The following is a 25,564-nucleotide window of genomic DNA, read 5'->3' as shown; positions in this document are numbered from 1 at the left end:
TCAGTCACAGTTTCATGTGTGTGCAGACAGAGTGCAGCTTGTCTGAAGTGGCACACTGAGCCCTGTGGTGAATGCAGTGATCTGAGCATTGAATAATTGTGTGCAGTAAATGTAAGTTGGCTCGCAAAGGAAAAGACACAGATTTCGACACACACAGCAGCTTGTGTGTGTAGCTGCTGAGTTGCCTCCTCTGGCCGCAGTAAAAGCACTCAGTGTTACGTCCAGGGTGTGGGCTGCTGTTGTGCTGGTATGCCTATGAATTATTTCACTATGAATTAAACATAGAGGAGTCAGATCTGCTGACGCTAAGACGCCAAATGTTTTCAAGCTGCTGATAAAGCTGCAGCTAATTGGAACCAAAAAGTCACAGACAGGCAACAGGCAGGGGTCATTTCTTTCTTTCTTCGACCCAGAGTAAAATATTTCAACAGCTGTTTAGTGTGTTAGTGTTCAGGGTTTAAAAAAATGAATAATTCATGGTCTACAGAGGATGTATCACAAGCAAATTTAGGCAATTATTGAAAATCTCTCGACAGGTTATTGGACAGATTTGAGAGCATTGAAGATAATTCTTTAGTCAAAGCAGAATCTTCAGCCTCAGCAGATAGATAGGCCTTTAACTTATATCCATTTATAACTAGTCGTGCATAAAAGCTACATCCTTCACTGCTAGGTTGGGAATAGTTGACCAAAAATCTATACAAAAATGTATTTTCTGTTTGATCATATTATCTTCATGCAAAAAAACAAGAGTAGTTTAGACCTTCTCTATTTGTCCTGAGATAACTTTTGCAATGAAAGAAAATGTATTGATTGATTTATAATTTAGTGCAGTGGTACAATCACAGAAGTGGCCCACTCATCATTGTCCCATTACAGCCTTACACATTGAAAGTATCTACCTCAAAGTTGAGGTATCCAGTAGCACATACAAAACTGTACTTTAGTTGTTAAGTGACTGTAGGCTAGTTTGTTTTCACCACTGGCTTTAGGTGCTGCTATATGTAAAAAGTAAACAATAGAAGCATAGCACATGAATTGAAATAAAGAACCAGGGAAAAATAATTTCACTTTTTCTTTCTTTCCGTCTTTTGAACTGTTATGAGTTTCCATATCCATTCCACACACACACACACACACACACACACACACACAGCCTACTCACCCACAAACACTTTCCATAGGCTAAATGTATAACCCGCCGACCCCCTGCACCCCTGCACACAAAACACTCATGCAGCCTCGTGCACACACCCACACACACCGTCATCTGGCAGACATTCACAGCCTCTCTCTCTCTCTATCTCTCTCTCTCTCTCTCTCTCTGCTTAACGTTTCTCACTTCCTCCCTCTCTCTGTCTCTGACGGCCGCAGAGGCTCACAGCGGCTCACGCGGGCCGGGATCTTTTCAGGAGAACGTGCGCAGCTCCTCACGCGCTGCCATCTGCGTTAAAGAACTGAAGGTGGACTGATTTGAAGGTGGACTGATTTGAAGGTGGACTGATTTGCTGGCGAATTGCAAACCTGTTTTCAGAGAGATACATGAGTTATTGTTGACGTTTTGCTAAAGTACAATGAGAACACTTTTGGATTGAGGAAGACCTCTGAAAAAGTGAGTATTAATTGACGAAGACAACGTAAAATTGTGTCGAAATTTTTGTTTTAAAGTAACTGACATTTTGACCTGTTTTATGATTATTGACATGAAGTATAACTAGTTAACCATTGTGAATTTCATCTCATATTTTTTAAACTTCTGCTCCTTCAAATTTAATTTGTAGTTAGGGAAATCATAAAATCTATCATGCACTATTCTTTAGGATTTTAGTATGTTGCACATGTTCAAAGTTCAAATGTTCTCACTAGCTGCCCTCCGGTTGACAAGAGGTAGATTTGAAGACTGTTGTCAGTGTTGGTTAGCTCTTTAAAACCGACTCCAATGATTTATGCAGCAGGACCTCCAACTTGTGGTTTGGTTTGGTGCCAGAGGCTGGTAGAGCAGAAAAACCTGCTGCAAGAAGCTGCACACTCTTACTTTAGCACTTGTCTGGTGCAGGGTAGTAATTTCCCTGTTGCTTTGCCAGTCTGCAATATGCTGATGTGTGTGTGTTGTGTGTTCCACTTGAGGGAGATTATGGGTGTTAATTTTCAGCAGTGGAGTCTCTGATATCTACTTACAATGTAAACTGTCTGCTGCTGAGAGAGGCGGAGGCGGAAGAGGAGGAGGAGGAGGCTTTAAATTCAGAGAAGTCAGGATATTTTAAATGAGTGGGAGCTCGGTTTAATTTTTTTTTGCTCACTCACGAATGTATGTCCAGAGGCTGAGTTCTCATAACTATGATCCATGAAACTAAAGCCCTCAAACCAAACTGAAGTGTGGCAATCATTTTGATCAGAGATATTCAGTCAGTCTTGCAGAATAAAGATTCAGCTATGGTACACTATGTCATTCAAACTAAGGGAAATCCCAAGTGTGATTCAGCAGAGGTATGGCTGTCATTTTCTTAAATGTTTTTATCAATTTTTCTTGAAAGTGGTGCCTTTCTGTGCTGCGTTCATCTCGACTTATTCTCTGAATACAGATTCCTTATTTAACAGAAGACTCAAATCAATGTCTTCTGTATGTTCAAAGCAAATGTGAAATAACTACACTAACAAATCAATAAATAGAACAATAGGGAATGCAGTTTACGCCAATAAGGAGCAGCAGGTTGGGCTGATAATGCATGTGAATCAGTTGTAATCATGCAATGCAGGAACCCATCTGTTTTCTTCTGACGACAGTAGCATTTTGTTCATCAGTATGAACAGAAATCTGCATGCAGCTGCACAAAACCAGTGGTGGACGATGTTTCTTCACTCCAACTCAATTCATGCGTCTCAAGTTGCTAATCAGACTGTTACCAATAGCCAGTATATGGAAAGTAAAGACTTAGTCTGGTTTTCCTCTAACACTTATCTGAATTACTGCTGGCTACACTGGAAGCCCCAAAAATTGGCCACAGCTCTCAGGGGCTAAATTATTGCTCGAGGAGAGCTGATAGGTTCTTAGATTGTAATGCATATAGGAACAAATAGAAGTCCAGAAAGTAACTCCTGAACAAAACTGACTTCAGTGACCCTCATCATGACCTCAACTTTACCGGGGTCACCATACCCAAGCCCAGTTCATTCCACATATCAAAGTAAAACTGAGCTGAGTTATGGCTGCAATGCATGCCTGCTTTTCTGTCAAGCAACCAAAACCATCTCTACAAGCTATGAAGTTATTTAATCGTCAAGCTTGCAGATTGTATCATTGTCATCAAGCGATGGAGCAAAAAGCAAAACTGTTTTTTTAATTAATACTAAGATACAAACATGACAGGCAGGTTTTATATGTATATATGGTACTCTATCTGCGTGTTAGAATTTGGTGAGTATGTGTAAGTGAGGGAGTGAGTGAGGGGGTGAGTGAGTAGGGGCATTTGAGTTCATGCTGTATCAAATGTCTGTTTCTACCACTCTACTGTAATTAGATTATAATACTGTCTTGTTAGCTAGACTGCTGTGAGTAGAGACACCTGTCTGTCTGCCTGTCTGTCTGTCTGTCTGTCTGTCTGTATGTGAGTGTACTGTATGTCTGACTCAGCCCTGGAACACATTACATCTCCTTGTATTTGTCTATATTATGCCTTTATTGTTTAAATAGTGCCTGTAATTATACACACTGATTTTGGCTTCACTTGTTCGATGTTAGTAGCTGAAGATGAGAATCCAGTAGCTGATAGCTGAAGAATCCAGACATGTATTTATTTATTTATTCTATTATTATTTTACGGGGACAGTGCATATTAATAAACATCTCTGTTATTATACCAGAGGTTGCCAAAAGGCTAGTATTCCTGGCAGAAGCCATTCAAATTTTGTGGTTGATTATGAACCTTCTTGTCTCAAAGCGGGAGTGTAAACATGAGGTGAGGAAAAAAACAGTGTGCAAATATTGAAAGAGACTGATGAACAACAGAAAAAGCAGAGGCGACATGATGCAGCACATGAACCAGCACCACGCTGTAAAGCTAGACACACCTATACATATTACTTACTTACGCTAGGAAGCTGATTTGAAACCGCCCTAACCTAAACGAGTGTGAGAGCCATAGAGAGTACCCCGTGTGTGGTGCTTTAAGGATTTGGACTGGTGATTTCCAGGTTAGAGCCAATTTTAATGTCCTAACTTTTCAGAAACGTAAGAGTACCAGGGGACACAAAGTTCAGGGGATTAAGTGTCTTTTAAAGGTCAGTACATTTTGGGACTGATAATCAGGTATGTTTGTGGATTTACTTGTACACTTAAATTTGTTATGTATAATTTACTTTGAAAAAATGAAAGTGGCCAAGGGCTACTTGCATCAAATCGCTTGTATTTATTTACATAGCACACATCAGCTGAGTTAAATTCACATGAATGTCCAAGAAAACATTAATACTTCACACTTGTTTTTTTATGGGCCAAATATATGAATAGTGGGAAGAGGTGCATTTACCGTCGTCAGATTTTTGTTGTTATTTTTAACACAGTCGGTCAACCTATAGGCGAGCTACTGTAAACCTGCCCGCGAGCTACCGGTAGCTCCCGAGCTATCTGTTGGAGACCCCTGATTTAGAGTATCTCTAATCCAGACTGTACTTTTTCATTTGTCTTTTAAATGAGTAATTTAATGATTTTCTCCAGATATATCAAGGTTAACTATTAAAGTGAATAAACATCATGTTCTGCATTCCTAACTGCTTACACTTTTCTTTTTATATGTCGTCATACCTTCACTGGAACCTGTTTTTCCAGAACCATTTAAAGGGCTTGCATCCTCTCTGCTGTTGTAACTTTGAAATGCTTTCACTTGACTGTACAATGGAACAGTATTAGTTTCACAATATGACATGTCGTCTGGTGCTTAGAGGAATTGTGGGTCAGAAGAAGTTACGCGAGGATGCACACTTCATACTACAAAATGCAAATATGTACATATATATTAGGAGATACTAAACCCTTTCATGAATACTGAACATAATGGAAGAATGTTGGGAAGCAGCCATGAAAGAAAGTTTTCCTTGCCACTGTAACTTTGCTAAATGTTGCTTTGTGCTGTGCTCATGGTGGATAAATGTTGGGTCTTTGATTGATTGATTGATTAAGACATTTGTCACAGCAGGATCAAAACAGTGGTACCTAAAAACATAAGGATGACTCTGTTTCAATCAAGTGGTCTAGTAAGTCATGCCAGAGCAAAATAATGCCCCTGAAAGTGAAGCAGTTAAATCAAAATCAGCCCTATTCATTTTGTGTTTACACCTGCTTTTCCTGCTGTGACATGTCAAGATATATTCCAAGAAACGTGGGTTGGGTTTAAGCTAGAAAATCAGCTCGGCCCATGAAGTTTGTGACATCAAGTGATCATTTTCTCCTTGTTTCCTTGTTCAGATGCTGATTCAGAGGATCTGGTTGCAGAGCGGTTGCTAGGTCGCAGCTGTGTGTCAAGGCAAGCATGGAACGAGAGGGTTCGTTTAGGAGGTAAAAACCCACTTCAGAGGGCACAGTTTCCCTGCAGCTCCAACACTTTTTCTTTTCCCCTTTTTCTCTCTTTGTCCCCGTCCTTTGGCAAACACAAAAAGGTAGATGAAAGTAGAAAAGCACACACATACACTCACACACATTCCTCAGTGACCTCATTCATTCTTTCATTCAGGCAAACATCCCCCTTATCCTCCTTTGTTTAGTAATTAGTCTGCAGAAATTTTCTCTCAACTCTTCCTGTTGTTTCAGGGCCAAGAACAAAAAGTGTCTCTCTTCATTGTCCATTAACTCACACTAATGTTTCTTTTTGCCATCACCTTTTTGTCTTGATATCATTTGATTTATTTAGTTTTTATTCTGTGTCCCTCCTTCTTTCTTCTGCTTTTGACTGCTTCTTTTCAGGGAGAATTTTGAAAGTCATCCTCACTTTGACCCACGAAGTGTGTGTGTGTGTGTGTGTGTGTGTGTGTGTGTGTGTGTGTGTGTGTGTGTGTGTGTGTGTGTGTGTGTGTGTGTGTGTGTGTGTGTGTGTGTGTGTGTGTGTGTGTGTGTGTGTGTGTGTGTGTGTGTGTGTGTGTGTGTGTGTGTGTGTGTGTGTGTGTGTGTGTGTGTGTGTCTCCAGGTGTGTGCGTTTGAGCCCAAGGCTCCTGTTTCTCACACTGACCTATAAATATGGAGTTGAATTAAGATCCAGGTTGACGGACGGACCTAAACACACACATGCGCGCGCGCGCACACACACACACACACACACACTCTCTCCTCTCTCCTGATAACCTCTGACTGTCAATCTCTCCCTTTTTGTCTTTTCCCACTCTATAGCCTTCTTTCAGCTTCTCTTTGTCTCTTTCTTCTGCTTTTTGTGTCTAAATTCATTTAAATTCATGAATATTAGATGTTGTTAACACTATTCACTGGGCTTGAATCTTTACTAATATTTTGAAAACTAGTAAGAAAAGTTCAAAATTACACAAAAAATGGCAAAGAAACAAGAAAAAAAAGCAGTGGGAATAATGACAAAAAAACCTAACAAGGGATAGCAGCATGAATACATCTTTTATCTGTCCTTGGCTCCACACAAATAGGAAGACAAGACGAGGAAGTGAAATGTGTGTCACCTTTAAATCCTTCCCCTCCCTCCTGGCAGCTCTTGAACCTCAAAGGGTTCCTTTGTTCGCCTGGCACAAAAGCTCACAGGGTCACATGGTCACCGGTTGGCACGGACTGGCAAAAGGAGCAAGATAGAAAAGAGAAGTGAAGAAAAAGAACAGTTAAGATGGAAGTAAGAAATAAGGAAACGAGGTAAAGAAGACAAATTTAACTGATCTGAAAGTTTGAGGTGCAGACACTTCTCCCTCAAAGCTTCAATCAAAGTCTCGTTCTCTCAGTCAGTGTGTCACTCACACACTCATGGAGTGGGGATATGTGGTACCTTTTCAGTTACTAGAGTAAGTACACAAAATGAAAGTGTGTTTGAGAGATGTGTTGTGTACTTTCAGTCGTTACAGACATTACTAGTTTATTTGAAATAATTTAGAAGTACATACACAAATAACACCAACTAAACAAAATCATCATACAGTTTATTCTTCAGATGACAAAGGTTTGAGAATATTTAAAGATTATAAACTCTGCCTTTTACTTCTTCAACTGAACTCCATCCTGATATTTGTTTATTTAATCCACCTTTTCCTCTGTCTGTACCTTACCACACACTCTTTTCCACCAAGTTTCTGCAATTCTCCATCGCTCTCTTTTTTTTCTGTTGTATTTTGCACTTTTTAAATACTTTTTACAGTGTTTGTAAGGAACCTTCAAATCTCCATTTCTTGCCTTTATCGTACTTTTTCATACTTTCTTCCAATTTGACTCCTAATTTCTTCCCTATCATTCCATAAAAATGAATTTATCCTTGAGGCAGACTGTTTTTTCCCTCCTTTTGATCACTCTCTTAGTAGTTATTGATGTCTCTTTAGCTTACAAACATAACAGATGGCTAATAAACCTTACCACCTGATTGATGAAGACCCTTGTCACAGCAGACAGTCAATAAATGTGACTGTTTTCAGCCTTAAAAATCTATTTTCCTGCTGGTTGTAAGAAGGAGATTTGGACTTGGCTCCAACGATTATCACCCGAAGCCACAGTGAATCACTGTTTGTGCATATTTATGTTATTCTTATCTTTCTGTCTTTTGGATTTCGAGGAGCCTCCACAGTAAGCTGAGGTTGGGAGGCGGCTCATCCTCCAGCCTCACTGACCTCTCGCAGGCGAAAACCTCAGGAGGTGGAGGAGGGGATAAGGGAGGACTAGCAGAGGAGTGCAGCAGGGACAAAGGGACCCAGCAGAGGAGGGCCGGAGCCAACGCCACCTGGAACGGGTCAGTGTGGGAAAGATTGAGGTTCATTTGTTATTGTCATGCATGCATTCCTCAAAACTGTACGTTTTTATGTTTACACACACTGGGACATGTTTGTTGAAGTGTGTTCCTTCTTTCTCTGGCAGTTTCATCTTTTAATAAATCACAAGGAGAAGGCTCTGTTGGTGGAGTTATTTATGCTATAAATACAAACCCTTTTTTTTACCTCACATTCATGGACATCATGTCCTTTTGTCTCTTTTCCCTCAGGGTCCATCACAGTCTCGTTTATCTCCATCCCTCACTCCTCTTTCAGTCTCCTTCTGCATCATAGATCCCTTTCTTCTCCGGTCTTTTCTCTTGTTTTCCTGGTTATATTTACAGCGTTTGAGCTTTATGTTACACGAGACATGCAAAGAGCAGAAAGAAGAAGAACTCTCTTTGGAACAAGTCCATTCCCCTCCTGACCCTTTATGGCGTTCTATCTTTTTTTCTTTCTTGTGTTTGTTGTCTTTTAAATTCTTTCGACTCTCTATGTTATGGCTTTTACCAAGTTTGCATGTTTTTTTTTTTCATCTTGAAATCATATGACTCAAGCTGACAAACCTGGACAGCCCAAAGAAGAAAATGATATGACATACATCAGTCCAGCTCTCTCTGGGTGGATGCTTTGATCTGAGATATTTTCTCATATGAACAGAGATTTATGTATATTAAAAAGACCCAAACAATCCACTATATATATCTCAATATAAAGGATCAATGTTTGCACACTAAACCCTGTCGTGTGTTTGTATTCTCAGTATCCACAGCGCAGTGATATCAGTTTTCCAGAGGAAGGATCTTGGGGAAAATGAGCTCTACACTCTGAATGAAGGTGTCAGGTTAGCTCTCTTGTTTTATTTGTTTGTTTTTTTCTCTCTTGCCGACCATAAGAAACACCAGTGTCAAATGGTGTGCTTGAGCTGGTTTGTATTTTAGGACCAGACTCAATTATAGTGTTTTCTCCTGTAATTTCCCTCCCTTGCTGTAGCGTTGGGTTTAATTTAAAGCAGAGGTACTCTGGGCCCAATATAAGCCAAAAGGCAGCTTCGACTTGCCACATTTAGGCTGCAGCATGACAACTTGACACTTTCCAAGTAAAAGTTCTTGACAGTTTAGTCCACCAAATTAAAAACACTTTAAGGATGCTGTAATTAGAAGAAGATAGGTTGAGTTTACAGAGGAAACACTGCTGTGTGTAATTGTAGTGTAGCTGAGGGCAGTTTAGACAGTACTGTCAAAACTGTCTCCAGTTATGTACAGTAAATATGGCACAGACATTTATTGTACATACACGTACACACATTACAAAGATAGTCCCAAAGAGTATAACATGGCCTGGGGTGTATTCAATTGAAACAGCACACAAGGGCTCATGACCAAAAGGCTTCATAAAAACACATTATTCTATGTTACTGTTGCTACAGTGGTCTTTTCTTTTCCACATACACAAGTTAATTTATTTCCTACTAATCTGAATCTTATTTATGTAACAACGTCTTTCTCATTTCCTGAGTCTGCTGCTGGTCAAACACAGCAGCCCATCTGTGTTTGAGAACTCATTAGTTGTGTTTCATGTTTGTGAGGTATTACTAGAAGAGTGTGTGCTTTGTCTGTGTAAGTGACAGCCTACAGTATGAATTTTTAAGAAGTACTCATGAGACCTTGGTGGTAGAGTTGGTCGTCTCTCAGCTGGCAGGTTGGGGGTTTGGTCCCCAGCTCCTGCAGTACCCTGAACCCCAAATTGCTCCTGCTGCTATGCAAGCAGCGCGTGAATAAAAAAGTGCAGATGGGCAGTTGGACACTTTGTGTGCAGTAGCAGTCTCTGCCCTCATTGTGTGAATGGTTGAATGTGACATGTAGAATCAAAGCAGCTTTGAGCAGTCAGAGGACTAGAAGCTCATGTTACTCATCTTATTGACAGGCAGCTGCTGAAGACAGAGCTGGGCTCCTTCTTCACAGAGTACCTTCAGAACCAGCTGCTCACTAAGGGGATGGTAATACTGAGAGACAAGATCCGCTTCTATGAAGGTACACACAAACACAAACCTGAATGCTAAAATGACAAACTGCTTAGACAAACAACCAACCAGGAGACGAGGAATGCAGAATGTACATCTTCTAGATACATGTGGAGATCACCTAAGCATGCACTTACTATTGGGCAGTTTTGACCAGTTTTTTTTTTACACTTTTCCCCTCTCTATTTTCATTACTTGTCTTAAAAAAGGTTAAAAAAAATGTGCAATCTTAAAGGTGCACTTGATGAACTTATTAATATTAAATAGTATTTATTTTCTCACTTTTACAGAAACATGATATTTAAGTGTTAGATGGTGGAATAGGAGATTCCCAAGAAAGCGAAATCCTGCAATAAAATATGTGATTCAAAACAATGATGTCAACATTTTCTTGTACCCATATAACAGTAACAATCAGTTTGAGATTATATCAGATATAGTTTATTGTCCCCAGGGGGAAATTTGCTCGGTGCAACTTACATAAAATAAAACATGACACAAGACATGTAACGCATAACGTACAATGTGCACAATAAAAAACAGAATGAATCAGATATAAAAGACTAAAGGCTAAACAGTATTAGTTAACAGCCTTAGGCCCTTTATGAGGAGTGTTCACAGTGCCAGTGAGTCATTTCAGGAAAAGTTTAAAGATGATTGTTTAGTCTTTTTTTTTTTTTTTAATCTCAATGTGACAAAAACCAAAGGTCTAGCAGGAAAAAAGAATAATTGACCAAGATATCAGATGCAGAGTTAACCCTTGTACTGTAAGTCTTAGCTGGCTTTATCTCCCCACACATAAACACAGAGTTACAGCGAGCCAGTGAGGAGGTTAGAACAAGAAACTGAAATCAATCAGCTCTCTGTTGTGGCTTATGTGTGACCTTTCTTTAAGACACTTTTGAAATGGAGAACTCACACTGACACAAAAACAGCAACCAGACAGGAAGTGTTCCCTTACGTCAATTAAACCACAGTTAGAGAGCAAATTAAGATAAGACAAACCACTGAGTTTTTAAGTCTCTGCAAATGACCTATGAAGTTTGTGACGTGTATCATAAGTCTGTGTTTCATGTGAGACAGAGAACAAGGAAACTAGCAAAGAAGTCCAACACTCTCATTTACTTTGACTAGTTCTTCTGTTGGTAATGTTTTATTCATAGAGATTTTACTTTATAAGTAACAGGCTGTATCAACACAATGTGTAACATTAGCATGTCGTTAAAATCACCTTTGCTATGATTACAAATCACATTAAAGATCTCTGATAAAAACATTTTTTAATCCCAACACTGAGATTTTTCTAAAACATTTCATCTCATTATGTCTTGCTGACTTTTTGTCCTTTGACGCTGTAATCTTTTTGACCCTTTGGATCTATTCTTATATGTTGTTCTCTTTTTTCATTAAAGGTCAGAAGCTTTTAGACTCCCTGGCTGACACATGGGACTTCTTCTTCTGTGATGTTCTGTCAATGCTGCAAGCCATCTTTTATCCTGTACAGGTACACACAGTGAGCAATGCACATCCTTAGATTCTCCTTACAAAGCTGTGTGTTGACAACGCTGTGTGTGTGTGTGTGTGTGTGTGTGTGTGTGTGTGTGTGTGTGTGTGTGTGTGTGTGTGTGTGTGTGTGTGTGTGTGTGTGTGTGTGTGTGTGTGTGTGTGTGTGTGTGTGTGTGTGTGTGTGTGTGTCCAGGGAAAGGAGCCGTCTGTGCGTCAGCTGGCTCTGCTCCACTTCAGAAACATCATCACCCTCAACCTGAAACTGGACGAGGCTCTTTCTCGACCGCGAGCCAGAGTTCCTCCTTCTATCATACAGATGCTGCTAATACTACAGGTACACACACACACACACACACACACCCACACACACAACCTCTTTCTTTATTTGTACCTTTCTTTTTTAACCTCTTATTCTGGCAGCCTCTGACTTTATCTCTTTGTATCCGCACACTTTCAAAACCAGTAGTGAAGGTTAAATGACAACAGATGGGGAAAAGAGGAGCAAAGAGCTGCTTTTTTTTTTTTTTCTTGTAAAGGGATCTCACAGGAAGTAATCTCAGTGTGAACACAGAGCGGAGTAATCTTCCCATGACCACTCAGTGCCCTCTGCGTCCCGCCTGTGTCTGAATAGTTGTGTCAGTGTTTGTCTGTGTGAATTCTCCATGTTTACACTGCTCCTTCAGACCCCTATTCCTCAGATATGCAGACACAAACAGAAGGTTAATCATTTTTCTGACCTTTTTGGCAACATAAAGTTGATCTAGTTTTCTAAGAGCGCAAAAGCACAGACATTTGAATATCCCCTTGATAATATATTTTAGTTCAAACATATTTAGAAAATAAATGATTGTGAGAAACAGCGAGTAACAGGCCAATGAAATCAACCCAGTTTATGATCCCTATTTGTCAAGTGATAGTGTTCATCATGTGACCCAGGTTTATTTATTTCTTAATCGCTGTGCAGTTATTTGTGAGTGCTGACAGTAAGTTGTCTCTTACCTTCATTTTCTTTGGAAACAGGAAGAGAGATGTTCATGTTTCATTTAACGGATGTGTTTCTTTACTCATCATGCAGAAAACACATTCTGGAAGTCTTACATTTTTCATCCATATTTTACTAATAAGGGCTGCTCTGATAGTTTACCCTCCTCCATCCATGCATCATTGTGTTTTTAAACATTGTATGAATGATCAAAGTAAAAAGATGCTAGGGGAGAGCTTTTTTGGACTGCTTTCCGGTTTACCTAATCTGATGCTTCCAGACACCATCGCAAGTGTAGAGAGTAAAATATGACACAATAAAAGAACATTTTCCTGTCATTTTCTTTCTCTCTGTTTTGTTACTTATTGTTTCATCTGTTAGTGATTTCCCTCTCCTTCTGTGACGCCAATTCTCAGAGGTCTGGTCTTCTTATGTGGTTTGTTTCTGAGCTGTGCTTTTGATGCATAGGCTTAGTGATTCAGAGAACTGCATGTCGTTGATCTTTCCTTTTTTACAGGACGACTTTTGAGTAAGATCTGGACACAGATGTGTGGCAGTCGGCATGAAAATTGATCTTGAAGTGTATCAAAACCATGAAATTGACAAAAACTGATTCAAAGTTTAAACCGCTTTTATCGTATGTCTTTAAATGGTCTAAACAGAGAAGTCTCTTTCACGGAACAGTTTGTGTGTCCCATTCTTCACGGCTCTGCGTTTACAGCCCATGGCATCATTCATTTTGTTGGCTTTTTTTTTTTTGCAACTGATCTACTCACAAACATAAAGTACACTCTGCGCTTCCTGTAGAAAGTATAGAAACACACATTTGTGCCATTGGAACAAGTAAGACCATCTGCATTACTGATAATTTGGTAACAACTGTACAATTGTAGTTGTGATTCAGACACAGATCGGCTTTTTGCAACAACAACAAATCTTCTTTCTTTCTTTCTGTATTTCTTTGTTTCTTTGTTTCCTTTTCTTTACATGTTTTCTGGCCTTTAAAGTTTCCACTACAACCGTCCCACAAACACACAATTACTGGCTAACCCAAACTATTGTTTTTCTTTGTTTGTTTCTTTGTTTGTTTTTGTGTGTGTGATGTAGGGAGTCCATGAATCTAAGGGTGTAACTGATGACTACCTTCGTCTGGAGTCTCTTATTCAGAAGGTGGTCTCTCCGTACCTCGGGACTCATGGCTTATATTCCAGAGATGGATCTTCTAATTTGCACTGCTCCTCCTGCCTTTTAGGTATGTATACCTATTACAGAGAGTAGAAGAATTACTTGGCATTACAGGTAGAATAGAATCAATCTTCTATGTGAGTGTACAGGGCTTTATAAGATTACAAGAGCAAAGATCACGTTTGTTCTTTTGTTATCTTGTGCTTTTAATTTTTGCGTTATTGAAATTCTAACACAACTTTTCTCCCTCCAGAAAAGCGTTTACAGCGTTCCTGGCCCTCCAAACCAGGTAACTCTCCTGCCGCCAAGAACCCAGTGGTACGCTCCAAGAGCTACAACGTTCCCATGCTGACCCCTGTGGTAGAGTACGACGTCGACTCCTCCACAGGAGGCACCGCAAGTATCAGACGACACTCAGTCTCTGAGATGACTTCCTGCTTGGAGGAGTCAAGCTCTGTGGCCGAATCGACAACCAATAACACCAGCACATCCAGCCTCGCCAGCCATTCTCCAGCTTCAGGAGCCTCTGCTGCACTTTCAGGTAAAAATACACTGGCAATGAAAAGAAATGATTCATTAACAGGTACAACTTTCAAGGTCACAAGGGCTTTTATTTCTGGTCTGGTCATAGCTTAAGATGACTTTTCACATTTTACATTGTAATTGTTTAAAGCAAATTTTTATGATATAACCGTAGAATGTGAATCATTGTGATGATTAATTCTCAAAAGTCTTCTCCATCCTCTCTGCAGACACTGTGACCACCAGCCAGGATCCCCCGCCCACAGACTCTGACAGTCCTGCAGGTCCCCTCCCTCTCCAGCCCCAGCATCACTCCCCCTGCATCCTCCCTGAGCCGTCCCCAGCTGAGGACACTCTCTGCACAGGCTCGCTGGTGTCAGACTCCTCCGCGTCCTCCAGAGTCCTGGCTCATGACACTAGCTCCGGTCCCAGTCCTGCATCCAGTCCAGAGATCATGATAGACAACGTCCTGGAGTCTTTGGACTCTGAGCCAGAGCACGACGGCATCTTCCTGGACTTCTCACGCCGCTGTTCAGTAGGGTCGACACACAGCAGCGACAGCAACAGGCAGAGTGTGGTGTGACACATACACACACACAATGCTGAGCCGTGACTGACATTCCTCACACCCTGCTGTTTTATGAAGACTCCAGATCATCAGGGATTCCTTTAAACTGAATTATTTTTCTACAAGATGTGATTACTCCTCCAAAGTCTAACCTCATTATGTTCAAACATCAGGTGGAAACATCAGCACTGACCTGACAATCTACAATCTTATCAAAACTAGACCACACAGGATTTCATCTCTCAGCAATACAAATATATATTTTTAAGAATGACCACTTTGAGACAAACACTGAGCCGGTGATGAAAACACATCCTCGAGGTATTTGCACACGCCGAAGAATGAAAACGTTTCAGTCATGTAATGTATCTCTTCAAGACTGGGGCTATTGAATATCTTTAGCCGTCAAATTCACACTTTTAACATTTCATTGTGTAACAAACTCTCCAGTTTAACCAATGATCCTGCTATATTGTTGGTTGAACTCAAACTTGTGTTATCATTTGATGATTAAAATATTGATTTGAATTTTGCTCTTGGTCTGGCACTAAAGATAAGTCTTTTCTGGTTCTCCCTGTCAAAAACAATGTCTCAGTAGTTTTCCTCTATTCTAATATAGGTTTCTGCATGTAGTATTTTAATGGAGATTCAAATTAGTTCTAGGAAAGGGAACGCTCTAGTCCCTGTTTGCTTTCAGGCAGTATCTTCATGAGATCAGTGATCTGCATTGTATTTTTGGATGTCTTCTTCTGCTTTCATGTTAGCTCCTCATGTCTTTACTAATTTAGCTGTGTTAACTATGGCTCTTTTGGGATAAACGTAACCATAACTGCTTTTATCATGTTTAAAAATTGTGATGAAACCCCCAGAACTTTGATTCAAACCAAATATATCAGATATATATTTTAGATTGGAGTTTAGGCACACACTGCCATCTTGTGTCGTCCTTTTAAAAGTGCAAGTATCTTAAACGCAGTGAAGCTGGAACCAGCAGAGGAAAGTGCAGACTAGCCCTTTAAAGTCATTAGCAACACCTGTGGATGGGCGGAAGGGGGAGGTAAAGATTCAGTGTTAATTCTAAAGTAGCCAACACACGCAGAGCTGTTTGTGCGCTGACTGAAGAACCTGTTGGATTTCGTGGACTAGCCTACCATCGGAAACGAAGTGCCACTTGACCCCTGACACAGGTCGGCTATATTCTTTTTTTCTACATCTTTATCGGGGTCCTGGATCTTCTCTAGTCCTATTTGTTTGACCGCGGTCAAGTGAGCCATCGTTTGCAAAACACCAGTCAAGCCAGCCGCCGCTTGAAAAAATAAAGCGCATCTATACAAGGACACTTGAAGCGCCCAGAAAGGAATGCGGCCGCTTGTTACAGCAACTTGTTATGGAATATGAAATGTAAAATATGAATACGAATTTAACAAAAAAAAATTGTTCCTCACAATTCCTCTGGTCCTGAGAATTTTTTTTAGCAGATTTTACTGTATCGTTTTTTAGATAATTAAAGTTTAATTCTGCTCAAATTGCACTCAGACACTTAGATATTTTAGTAATATTGATTATTCTTTTATTTTGAAAAATCTGAGGGGACAATAAACTTGTGAAACTCTTGTTCCTGATGTCCCTGGCTGTAGTCCTGAGAATTTTCAGCAGATTTTACTGTAGATTTTTTGAGATAATTAAAGTTTAATTCTGCTCAAATTGCATAGAGACACTGATATTTTAGTAATTTTGATTATTTTATTTTAAAAAAATCTATGAGAGGTGACAAGAAACTTCCAATGGATTCTTGTTCCTGATGTCCCTGGCTGTAGTCCTGAGAATTTCATGTTGAACAACAGTTAATTGTTTTGTGTTTTCAGCTAAAACCAGGCTACTGAATAACTCTTTGTGCTTTGAACTCTTCCAGCTTTTGGGCTTTAAAGATATAAAAATGCGAACAGCTGAACAGCTAAATGATTACTACTGTTGTTTTAGTGCAAACACACCTTGTGTTAAGTAACAATCGAATAATGACACTGATGAGCAAAGAGGAAAAATGTCTTTATGCCGTACTTTCAGAGCATCAAAAACAAATTTAAGCATGAACAATACACCAAACTTACATTCAATGAAGCTGAAGCCGGCTCAGCGTCAGCTGGGTTTTTAAATGGGTTTACTCTACTATGGTTAAGTATGGGTCGGTACATTCAGAAAGAAATGTGTCATGAGCTAGCACCAGCCTTTGAAAATCACTGCTCTTAATAGCCTCACCACACTTTTACACACACACATGACTTACACACATTAATATGGAAATATGTTCAGGCAGTGTGAAGATCACAAAAACAAGTGACATTCATGGGCACCAAAGTTCCTGTTAGCACTTCATCATGATAATACTTTAGGAGTAAATGTGGTTCAACTTGTTCTTGAATTTTCTTTTGGCCTGAATGTGGTTTATATTCCTGAAATCTGCTGTGCTTTAATAACCACAGTGATCATTTCATTTCAATATTCCTATTTGTGTTATACATATTGAAATTGTGACTTGGCTGAAACTGTGCATACAGTAATAAGTGCTGTTCTTCATGTTTCTTGTGAGCCAGCGGGGACAGATCTTTGAAAGAATTACACAAGTTATTGTGTACTAAGTTTTGTCCATGTTCATAGAGGAGGCACAGCTCCTGTATTGCTCAATGACAACAGAAGGTCAAACGTTCAGCATGTAAACAGGGATGTGGAACATTCAAGGTTCCTGTTTTCAGTGTGAACGAGCTGCACATATAAACGCATTTCAATCTGAAATCACTGAGTCCGTATGTACATGAAGACATCAGGTTCTGCTCTTTGTTACAGACACAAAGGATCATTCAAAGACATCTCCTGTCTGTGAAGCGATTTGGCGAGACTCTCCGTGATGTAAAGTGAAGAAGGATTCTGGCTTCAGTCCTTTCTGCTCCAGGGCCTCTCTGAGACGGGCTGGTGGCTCCAGGTAGAACTGCACAGAGAAGGACCAGAGAATATGTGAGTGAGTGTTAGAGACTTTCTCCAGCATGTTTTTAAAGTGTTGAGGGCTTTAGCTTGCCTCTAACTTTCAGAGTGTGGCAGCGATCCAGCATTAAACTGTTAGCTGCAGAAACAAACAATGACTCTTTTGTAATGTTGATACCAGAACAGAGTCGGAGCATGTTTACCTCTGCAGCACGCTGGCCTTTTTGTCTGATAGCAGTAACTAGCAGCTGCACTTTTCATTAAGCTACATAAAGCTGTTATTACAATGTACTGCTGTTCTGCAAATCTTAGAAATGTACAGAATCTAAAAACTTTATCGCATTACGGCTTCTGGATTGAACAGCCACTTAACGACAACAGGTCATATTTGATGGTCAGACTACATATGTGATAACTCGTGATAGCGTTAACGTTAGATGTAGAGCTGGGCGATATAGACTTCTTTTTTTTTTTTAATCTCACGATTTCAGCACACCAAACTTGATTTACAATTGTTTTCTTCTACAAAAACCTATCGATTAAAAATAGCAGAATTTCTCTTTTAGAGTTTAAAGTGCGAGCTGTAAAAAGTGGCTTTTAAAGTGCACTATGCAGTTTCAGGGTTCAGCAAAAGTACCGAATAAAAGACTAACTGAATTTCAGCATTATATCATAATTACAGATTTAGATTTTAAGCTAAATCACAGTGAAAACAGTTTAGTGTTAGCTAGTTTATCAGTGTCACATTTCTGTTAAATAGTTAACCCTGTTGCTTCCTTCATGTAGTCTTGTAATCAATCTACATTGATGATTATTATCTTCAGGACTGGAGGAAGTATTGCAGAACTTCTACAGTAGACTGAAGTCACCTCGATACATATTGAAGGGACACATATGAGAGTGTCATTGATTCAAAATGTCAAATCTATTCCTTTAAAGCAAAGCATCAACATCTATGTGACTGTATGTCTATGTTTTGTCACCTCATAGGCGAGGGCGAAGGTCCCCCAGTGAATGGCCACAGAGTGTTTGGCTTGAAGGTCTTGGTGAATCTGTACAGCCTCCTCTGGATCCACATGCTGCCCCTGCATCATATCCCTGAAAATACAAAGAATGACTGCCTTCTAAACACTCATTACTAAATTGTCATTTTTTAAGAAGCTTTCATTTAATTTCAGAAAAGACAGACAGAACTCACTGTGATGAATATATAACATGCATTCAACGCTAACTGTTCTAAAATGTTATAGAGAACGAGGTCATAGTTCAAGGTGTTTTTGGATCTGGACTACATTAAATGTAGTTATGAAGGAGGAATAACAGAAATATCTCTGACTAAAGTACAGTCCAGGTCAAGAGCTCAATACTAAAATATACACTGCATTAACACTTAAATATCTACCTCTGCACATTTCAGGCATTAACGTGCTCACAAAGTGTGTTTAATATACAGACCTGGGCTGGTAGGCTCCGATGGGGATTGCTGCAAGGTCAAAAGGTCCGAAGCGCTGTCCGATCTCTTGGAAGGAAGAGCAATAACCAGTATCACCAGCGAAGAAGAACCGATGGTCAGGACCCAAAACAGACCAGCTGCCCCATAAAGACTGAGGAATTCAAGGGTACAAGATCAAAAGTTATGCATGTTAAACTATCACAATTAAAACCATTTAGCTTCAATACTTTTGAAGAGAATCTACTGGATTTATAACATGAATTTGAGATTGTTATTCTACACATGCCGTGTCAGAGTTCAGAGAAATACACCATTAGAAGGTCAGATCCCATCACTTATTTCCTGCAGTTGTAATGAATGAACCTTGTTATCATCCAGCGCGGTGCGTTTGCTCCAGTGCTGAGAGGGTGTGCAGACAAATGTGATGTCATCATGACCCGGGACACAGTTCTCCTCCCACCAGTCCAGCTCCATCACATTCTCGCAGCCCATCTTCACCAGCCAGTCCATCAAACCCAGGGGCACGAACCTGTCAACACAAACACTCACATCAGCCATCGTGAATCCTGTGAAACAAAGGCTTCAAACTGGAACAACTATTGTGCATCTCAAATCACCAGGCTGACTTCAGATGGTCAACACATACCAGCGTAGCGCCCCTCCAAAGCGCTCATTGAGGCTGGCTACAGATCCGACATCCAGATGGTCATAATGAGAGTGACTGATGACCACAGCATCGATCCTGGGCAGCTAAACATTTTATTTCACAGCAGCCAGAAAGAACAAAGACTGATTTAAAACATTCATTTTTGCCAGGTAAATAATTTGAATAAAGCAAAAATGCTTTTAAAAGTGCTAACCTGTTCCACGGTGCAGGGGGGCCCTCTGTACCTTTTGGGGCCCATGAACTGGAACGGTGAGGCCCTCTGGCTGAAAATTGGGTCCGTCAGAATATTGAGCCCATCCATTTCAACCAGAACGGTGGCGTGACCCAACCAGGTGACTCTCAGACCCGGACCAGTTTCAGAGAGGTCCGGGTTTTGGACGAAGTACGGTTCGATCACTGGGAGCTCGCTGTCCAGAGCCTACGGGTGCAGAAGGTGAGAAAGGGTGGGGTAAGAGAGAGGAGACAGAAAGGATAAGAATGAGGGGAGGAGGGGAGGAAACAGCGAGGATATAAAGGGTTCAGAATAAATGCAGAAGAAGAAAAAGAACGCAACCACATACGGATTATTTATGACATGTAATCCCCTCTCTCTCTCTCTCTCTCTCTCTAATAATAGAGTCTCTGTTTACATGCTCCAAACTACTGTTCCGTCATCAGGCTACATAAGAACAATAGGCTTTACAATCCGTCATATTAAGGGTGACATGTTTTTAATTCTGCTGTGTGAAAGCTGCCTTAGAAGTTGGATAAGCTCTCTGATGACTGAGCTCAGCCATGTTTCCACTAGAAGCTATACAGTATTCAAGTCGACATGTTTCTACTAACAGAGGTGGGAAATACTGAATATGATGTCTAACATTCATCACTTTATGAAAGAGTAAGTTAGCTTGAAAAATTGGAATTTTAAACTCAATTGTCAACTTTTTTTTTTTTTTTTTAACCAGTGTTTGAGTTAAAAAAAAGTTCGTACTAAGCAACACAACACAACCTTTTTCTCTTATAGAGTTGTATACTAGCTACTCACCTCTTTACTAGATGGCACATTGCTGTGGTTTTTATCCAACAACAGGAACCTGAGCAGCGTAGTGTACGGGGGGAACCGCCATGTTGGCCAGGGGTTTGTCCAGCGGCCGTGTTTGTCTCGACAGGACTTTGTCACGTCCTCCTACAATCAGACAGAAGAGCCACAGAAACACAATAAGAAGAGAACTGGAGAGCTGGCACGTTTCTTGAAATGATGAGGGTTTGGGTGCGATAAGGGGAAGGCAGAATCGATGTTTGTGTTTCAAGGTGAAGGAGGAGGTTGTAGAGGACAGGAGGATTATTAGAAAGTACGTTTTTACCTCGAGCCGGTAGTCGAGGCGGAAGCTTTTGCGGGACGAACGAGTGGAGCTGCTCTTCCGCGGGGTCTGAGGAGCCACCTCTCCACCCTCAGCACCTCTTAGCACTCCATCATCCTGTCATGGACACACACACACACACACACACACACACATTGAAGGAGTCAACGTATGCTCTGGCAGGCTTTTGGAACTGGACGAGATATAAGCACCATTAATCATTTAAACATCATTTCAGCCGTAGTTCATGTATTGATTTTTTCTTCTAATGGGCTAATGTGAAAGCTTTGACTTTAGAATAACTGCTCTCACTACAACGTATTAGAAACTGGAAACCAAGAAGACACTAAACGATGAGTTTGAACAGACCATTTTCACCACAGACATCTCGGCATAGGAAGATTACAAGTGTTACTATGACATTGATAATAACAGCATTCCACTGAGATTAGCAGAACCTCCTATTTATCATGCACGTTTACTGGCATGGCTCACTGGGACACGTGAGCCTTTGTTAAAAGGTTCCACCTTTTCTCTAGCTGCTATGACTAGTCAAAATGTCTGACATTAATAATAGTCTTTTTCAGCTCTTGGTTGCACATTTGCCAATACACTTGGACAGCTAACATTAACAGAAACACAGCTCCACACAACAAAGACTAAAAAAAAAAAAAAAAAACCTTTCTCTTTATCAAGTTGTAATTGATAATCACTAAAATGTTGTACGCATTACATTTTGAGTTCATGAATAAGCTTCTTACCTGCACCAGGCCTTTTCTCTCCTCCAGCACGGCTCTGTCTGATGATGACGGCTTCTCCATGAGCTCACTACCACACCTAGCACACAAACACGTGCACACTTTTAACTTTCACAACACAGCTACAAAGTCAGAAGAACCACTCTTTAATGAATTGGCCAGATGTTCCATGACTTGCTTAAAAAAGGTGCACCAGAGGCTTAGTGGAGAAAAACTTCACACTGACTGCGACATTTTCGACACGATAAAAGAAAACACTGAGCTGACAGTTTGACCTCAGGAGTTTGCATGAGGCAGAAGGTGATGTTCAGACACACAGGAAGATCTATATCATTACGCAAATGACACCTCTATCAGGTGTGACGTTTTAGTGCCAAAACAGTAGAACAAAACTATAGTCTCAAACCAAACCCAAGAAGGACTCGCCCACTTTTAACACTCGTTTGATCTCTTAAGCTCTTGTGCTCAAGAGAGATGATGACACATGCCTAACAAGTATGACTGATACATAAGCTGTTTTGTTTTTTTTTACAATTGGGTAATACTGTTTGTGTTTTAAAGCATGAACCATGCAAAAACAAAGGATGTATCCAAAGTTAAAACGACCTCATTTACTGCTCATCAAAAGTGATGAGGCACACTGTAATCTTTGTAACGTTTACCTGTTTCAAACTTCATACAGTCTACTTCTGCTTGGGACAATTTCCACCTGAAACATAGTTATGCAATAAATGTAAATGTATAAATGTATTCACTCTGACTCCTTCCCTGGATGTGTGATTATAGGGAATAATATCATAGATTTCAGTGTTGGGGTAGGTTAAGAAAGGCCTATGTTTACTTGTAGACGTATAAAGTCAAAGACTGCATGCATAATCACAGCCCCTCTTTATCGTGTTATTACCTACAACGTTCACAGCTGAATACACACCCTCTAATGAATGATCCCTTCATGCACTTTAACTTCTTTAAAAAATCACTTATTCATTTATGAGATCAGTAGGATGTATTCCCTTCCTGGTAATTATGCAAAAAAAAAACAACAACGATAATTTGACGTGCTTAGAGAAATGTACGGGTGCACAGGTATGCACACAAATGCAGTAATGCCACTAAAGCCTCACAATGCACTTGCCCTCTCTGGGGAACTCCATACATTCAAGCTATGGCGTGCTGATGATGCACTCAGCCTCATGAATGGACTTTTAACTGCACACTACACACAGACACTGGGACAACAATGAAGCTCTGTGGACGACAACCAAACAAAGATCTATGTAGCCAGCCAAGCGTGCCTGATGTGGACATATAAACAACAATCACAGCCTGAAGTCAAATGTAATCTTCCTGTCCAGTTATCGGACAGGTTGTTTCCAAGTTCTAAAAAAAAAAACAACAACACAAAATGCACAAAACCAATTAAGTGTCCAGTGAAAAAACAAACATCATGAAATTTGTAAACATGAAATACCTCGTGATAAAGACAGACAAGCAACCTGATAAACATCTTTTGATACCAGCAGCAATTTCCTGTTTAAATGGTGAGAACCATAGAGTGTAAACAATAAATGTGAACATGATGAGACAGGAAACACAGCAGCAACAATATTGACAGTCTAGCAACATCACGGGTTACCTTATGAAACGGAAGAACCCCACAGTGAAATGTGTGTCCACACAGGGACGGCAGAAAGCAGCTTAAAATGCACCAAATATAGCATAAAACAGATTACCGTCACAGGCTACTTAAAGGCCACCATACACTTACTGCCCACACACGTCGTAATGCACCAGTTGTTACTATTTGCAACCAACTTACCTGAAAACTTGAACGCAACAGAACACCACCGGTTGTTATTTTAGCGAGGAGAAATGTTTGTTGCATTAACGAGCTGAGGATCATTATCAGGAGAAATACGGTTCCCTGAGCATTTCTAATGCACTTTTACATTTCGCGCAAAGGCTCTCTAGAAGACAGCAGCAGGCGATAACGTTAAGACAACGGTGGATGCGGCTGTAAAGATGTCTTTTGTAGGTATGACGAGGAGTTTTAAACGCTGCAGGACGGTGAGGATCATTAGTCGGCACCAGCTCTGACGTCAGTGCAAAAACCCTCTGATCACGTGACCACTCGAGAAAGTGTCGCTATGAGAATACTAACCAAAACTTTATGTAATTACAATGTTACAATTATTATTTTTTGTTTCATTTTTTATTAAAACGCTTTCTATGGACAAAAAAAAATACATACAAATCAAGTTGCTAGAAAATTGTTCTAATATGGGCATCCTATTTTTTAATGTTATGTAACATACAGGAGTCATTTCCCGATATATCAAATCTAAAAAATGCTGCTACTACTACAACTTAATAAATCGTCATATGGTTTAGAGACGGAGCTGTCTTGTGATTTTTTTTTGTATCCAATTGCTTGTTTTATTATTGCATTACCCTTTAATTTAGTTAAAGTTGTTAAACTGTTTAATCACTCTTTAATAGCATCACCACTCATAACAACACTGCTACACACTGTGTGTGTTTTTAATAATAAGTCTTTCCACAAGTGGAAGTGTAGATACCGTGTAATTTTCTATTATTGTATTTTTTTATTTAACTGATGTAAATATGTTTGATTTTTAATAATTATATTCCTGTTTTCTTGAGCTGCTGTAATGCAAAAAATTTCCCCCATGGGGGATCAATAAAGTTTATCTTCATCTCTTTATCTTTAAAGATTTTTCAACTATTATCAATTATTTAATTACCATTTTATATAGCGGATACAAGGCTATTTTAATATTTGGACACACTTGGTGTTATTGAAGAAAATGAAATGTGCTGTATCTGCTTTACATAAAATAATTTTAGTTTAGCTCTTAAGTTGACAACTTTCATTTAGGCTATGCTCTTTTGAAATAAAGTAAAAACAAACAAATGTTTACATACCGGTACTTCAAAATTAAAAACCTACTTCTGATTATGCTCCAACCACACATTCAGTGAATTATGACATTTTTAAAGTGAACTAATAAGTTGTATTTGCAGGTTTCATCAGCTCTGGTAAAGACGTGGAGGAAAACTTAAGTTTGCTCACGTCTAAACTAAGTATAACCTCTCAGTCTTTTTGCAACATTTCTTCGACACAATGTAAACATACATACCTTGAATGCCTCCTGATTATGAACTGTAGCACCTGGAGAGAGTTCATTCCGAGCACACAAACTACATTCAGTCGCCCAGCGTGTTTACAAAACTTACTTCTACACGGAAGCAACATAAGTACAGGCCTGAACAACACTCTCTCCATTCTTGTTTTTTGTATCCAGACATATTTGTTAGGTAGTTTTTGTTCTAAATAAATAAGTTTATGTACAGCCCGAGGGAAGTGGATCAGCCTCCATGGTGGTCCGGAAATCTTACAAAAGTTACGTCCTGCCAGATGCTTTCAAGGACACCCGGAAATCTGAAAATTCACACGTAGGCATCGATACGTGGTTATAAACTTTTTAAGTGTTCACTATAATGGTTCAACCTGTTGAACTCAAGTTTCAGGCAGCTTGTTAGCCATCATGTACCTGCGAACTGTCCTGTAAATAGCTGGACTCTAATGCATTTACTGAGACAGGATGAG

General features: G+C 39.9%; 2 protein-coding genes across 4 annotated transcripts; one reads left to right on the top strand and one right to left on the bottom strand.

Annotated features, from left to right (window-relative positions):
- The first annotated feature begins 1,339 nt into the window (after positions 1–1,339).
- LOC132956160 (proline-rich protein 5-like) lies at positions 1,340–15,272 on the top strand. Of its 2 annotated transcripts, none has more exons than XM_061029408.1 (10): positions 1,340–1,612; positions 5,462–5,551; positions 7,764–7,934; positions 8,717–8,797; positions 9,880–9,986; positions 11,389–11,480; positions 11,676–11,816; positions 13,572–13,716; positions 13,903–14,190; positions 14,402–15,272. In XM_061029408.1, the coding sequence occupies exons 2-10, from the start codon at positions 5,526–5,528 to the stop codon at positions 14,752–14,754; spliced, it is 1,404 nt and encodes a 467-aa protein (XP_060885391.1). In that variant the 5' UTR covers positions 1,340–1,612; positions 5,462–5,525; the 3' UTR covers positions 14,755–15,272. The 2 variants fall into 2 exon arrangements, with proteins under 2 accessions (XP_060885391.1, XP_060885390.1); XM_061029407.1 differs by having other exon boundaries at positions 7,761–7,934.
- Positions 15,273–16,768: 1,496 nt separating this feature from the next.
- On the bottom strand, positions 16,769–25,362 carry napepld (N-acyl phosphatidylethanolamine phospholipase D). Of its 2 annotated transcripts, none has more exons than XM_061029507.1 (10): positions 25,095–25,362; positions 21,937–22,012; positions 21,179–21,292; positions 20,860–21,000; positions 20,029–20,253; positions 19,815–19,918; positions 19,532–19,697; positions 19,171–19,319; positions 18,699–18,813; positions 16,769–17,722 (listed from the first exon to the last, which is right to left on the bottom strand). In XM_061029507.1, exons 1-10 carry the CDS (start codon positions 25,238–25,240, stop codon positions 17,591–17,593), a joined length of 1,368 nt encoding a protein of 455 aa, XP_060885490.1. In that variant the 5' UTR covers positions 25,241–25,362; the 3' UTR covers positions 16,769–17,590. The 2 variants fall into 2 exon arrangements, with proteins under 2 accessions (XP_060885490.1, XP_060885491.1); XM_061029508.1 differs by lacking the exon at positions 25,095–25,362 and adding an exon at positions 23,753–24,029.
- Between the last annotated feature and the right edge of the window lie 202 nt (positions 25,363–25,564).

This window comes from Labrus mixtus, chromosome 22 (genome assembly GCF_963584025.1).
Source record: "Labrus mixtus chromosome 22, fLabMix1.1, whole genome shotgun sequence".
NCBI lineage: Eukaryota > Metazoa > Chordata > Actinopteri > Labriformes > Labridae > Labrus > Labrus mixtus.
The sequence above is the reverse complement of the archived record's forward strand: the minus strand, read 5'-3'. Positions and strand labels throughout refer to the sequence as shown.

Coding starts and splice junctions, on each gene's coding strand:
- LOC132956160 (XM_061029407.1), top strand. CDS start 5,526: ATGGAACGAGAGGGTTCGTTTAGGAG. Junction 11,481..11,675: donor CCATCTTTTATCCTGTACAG/GTACACACAGTG, acceptor GTGTGTGTCCAG/GGAAAGGAGCCGTCTGTGCG. Junction 13,717..13,902: donor CTGCTCCTCCTGCCTTTTAG/GTATGTATACCT, acceptor TTCTCCCTCCAG/AAAAGCGTTTACAGCGTTCC.
- napepld (XM_061029507.1), bottom strand. CDS start 25,240: ATGGAGAGAGTGTTGTTCAGGCCTGTACTTATGTTGCTTCCGTGTAGA. Junction 20,254..20,859: donor ATGTGCCATCTAGTAAAGAG/GTGAGTAGCTAG, acceptor CTGCACCCGTAG/GCTCTGGACAGCGAGCTCCC. Junction 19,698..19,814: donor TTTGGAGGGGCGCTACGCTG/GTATGTGTTGAC, acceptor TTGTGTTGACAG/GTTCGTGCCCCTGGGTTTGA.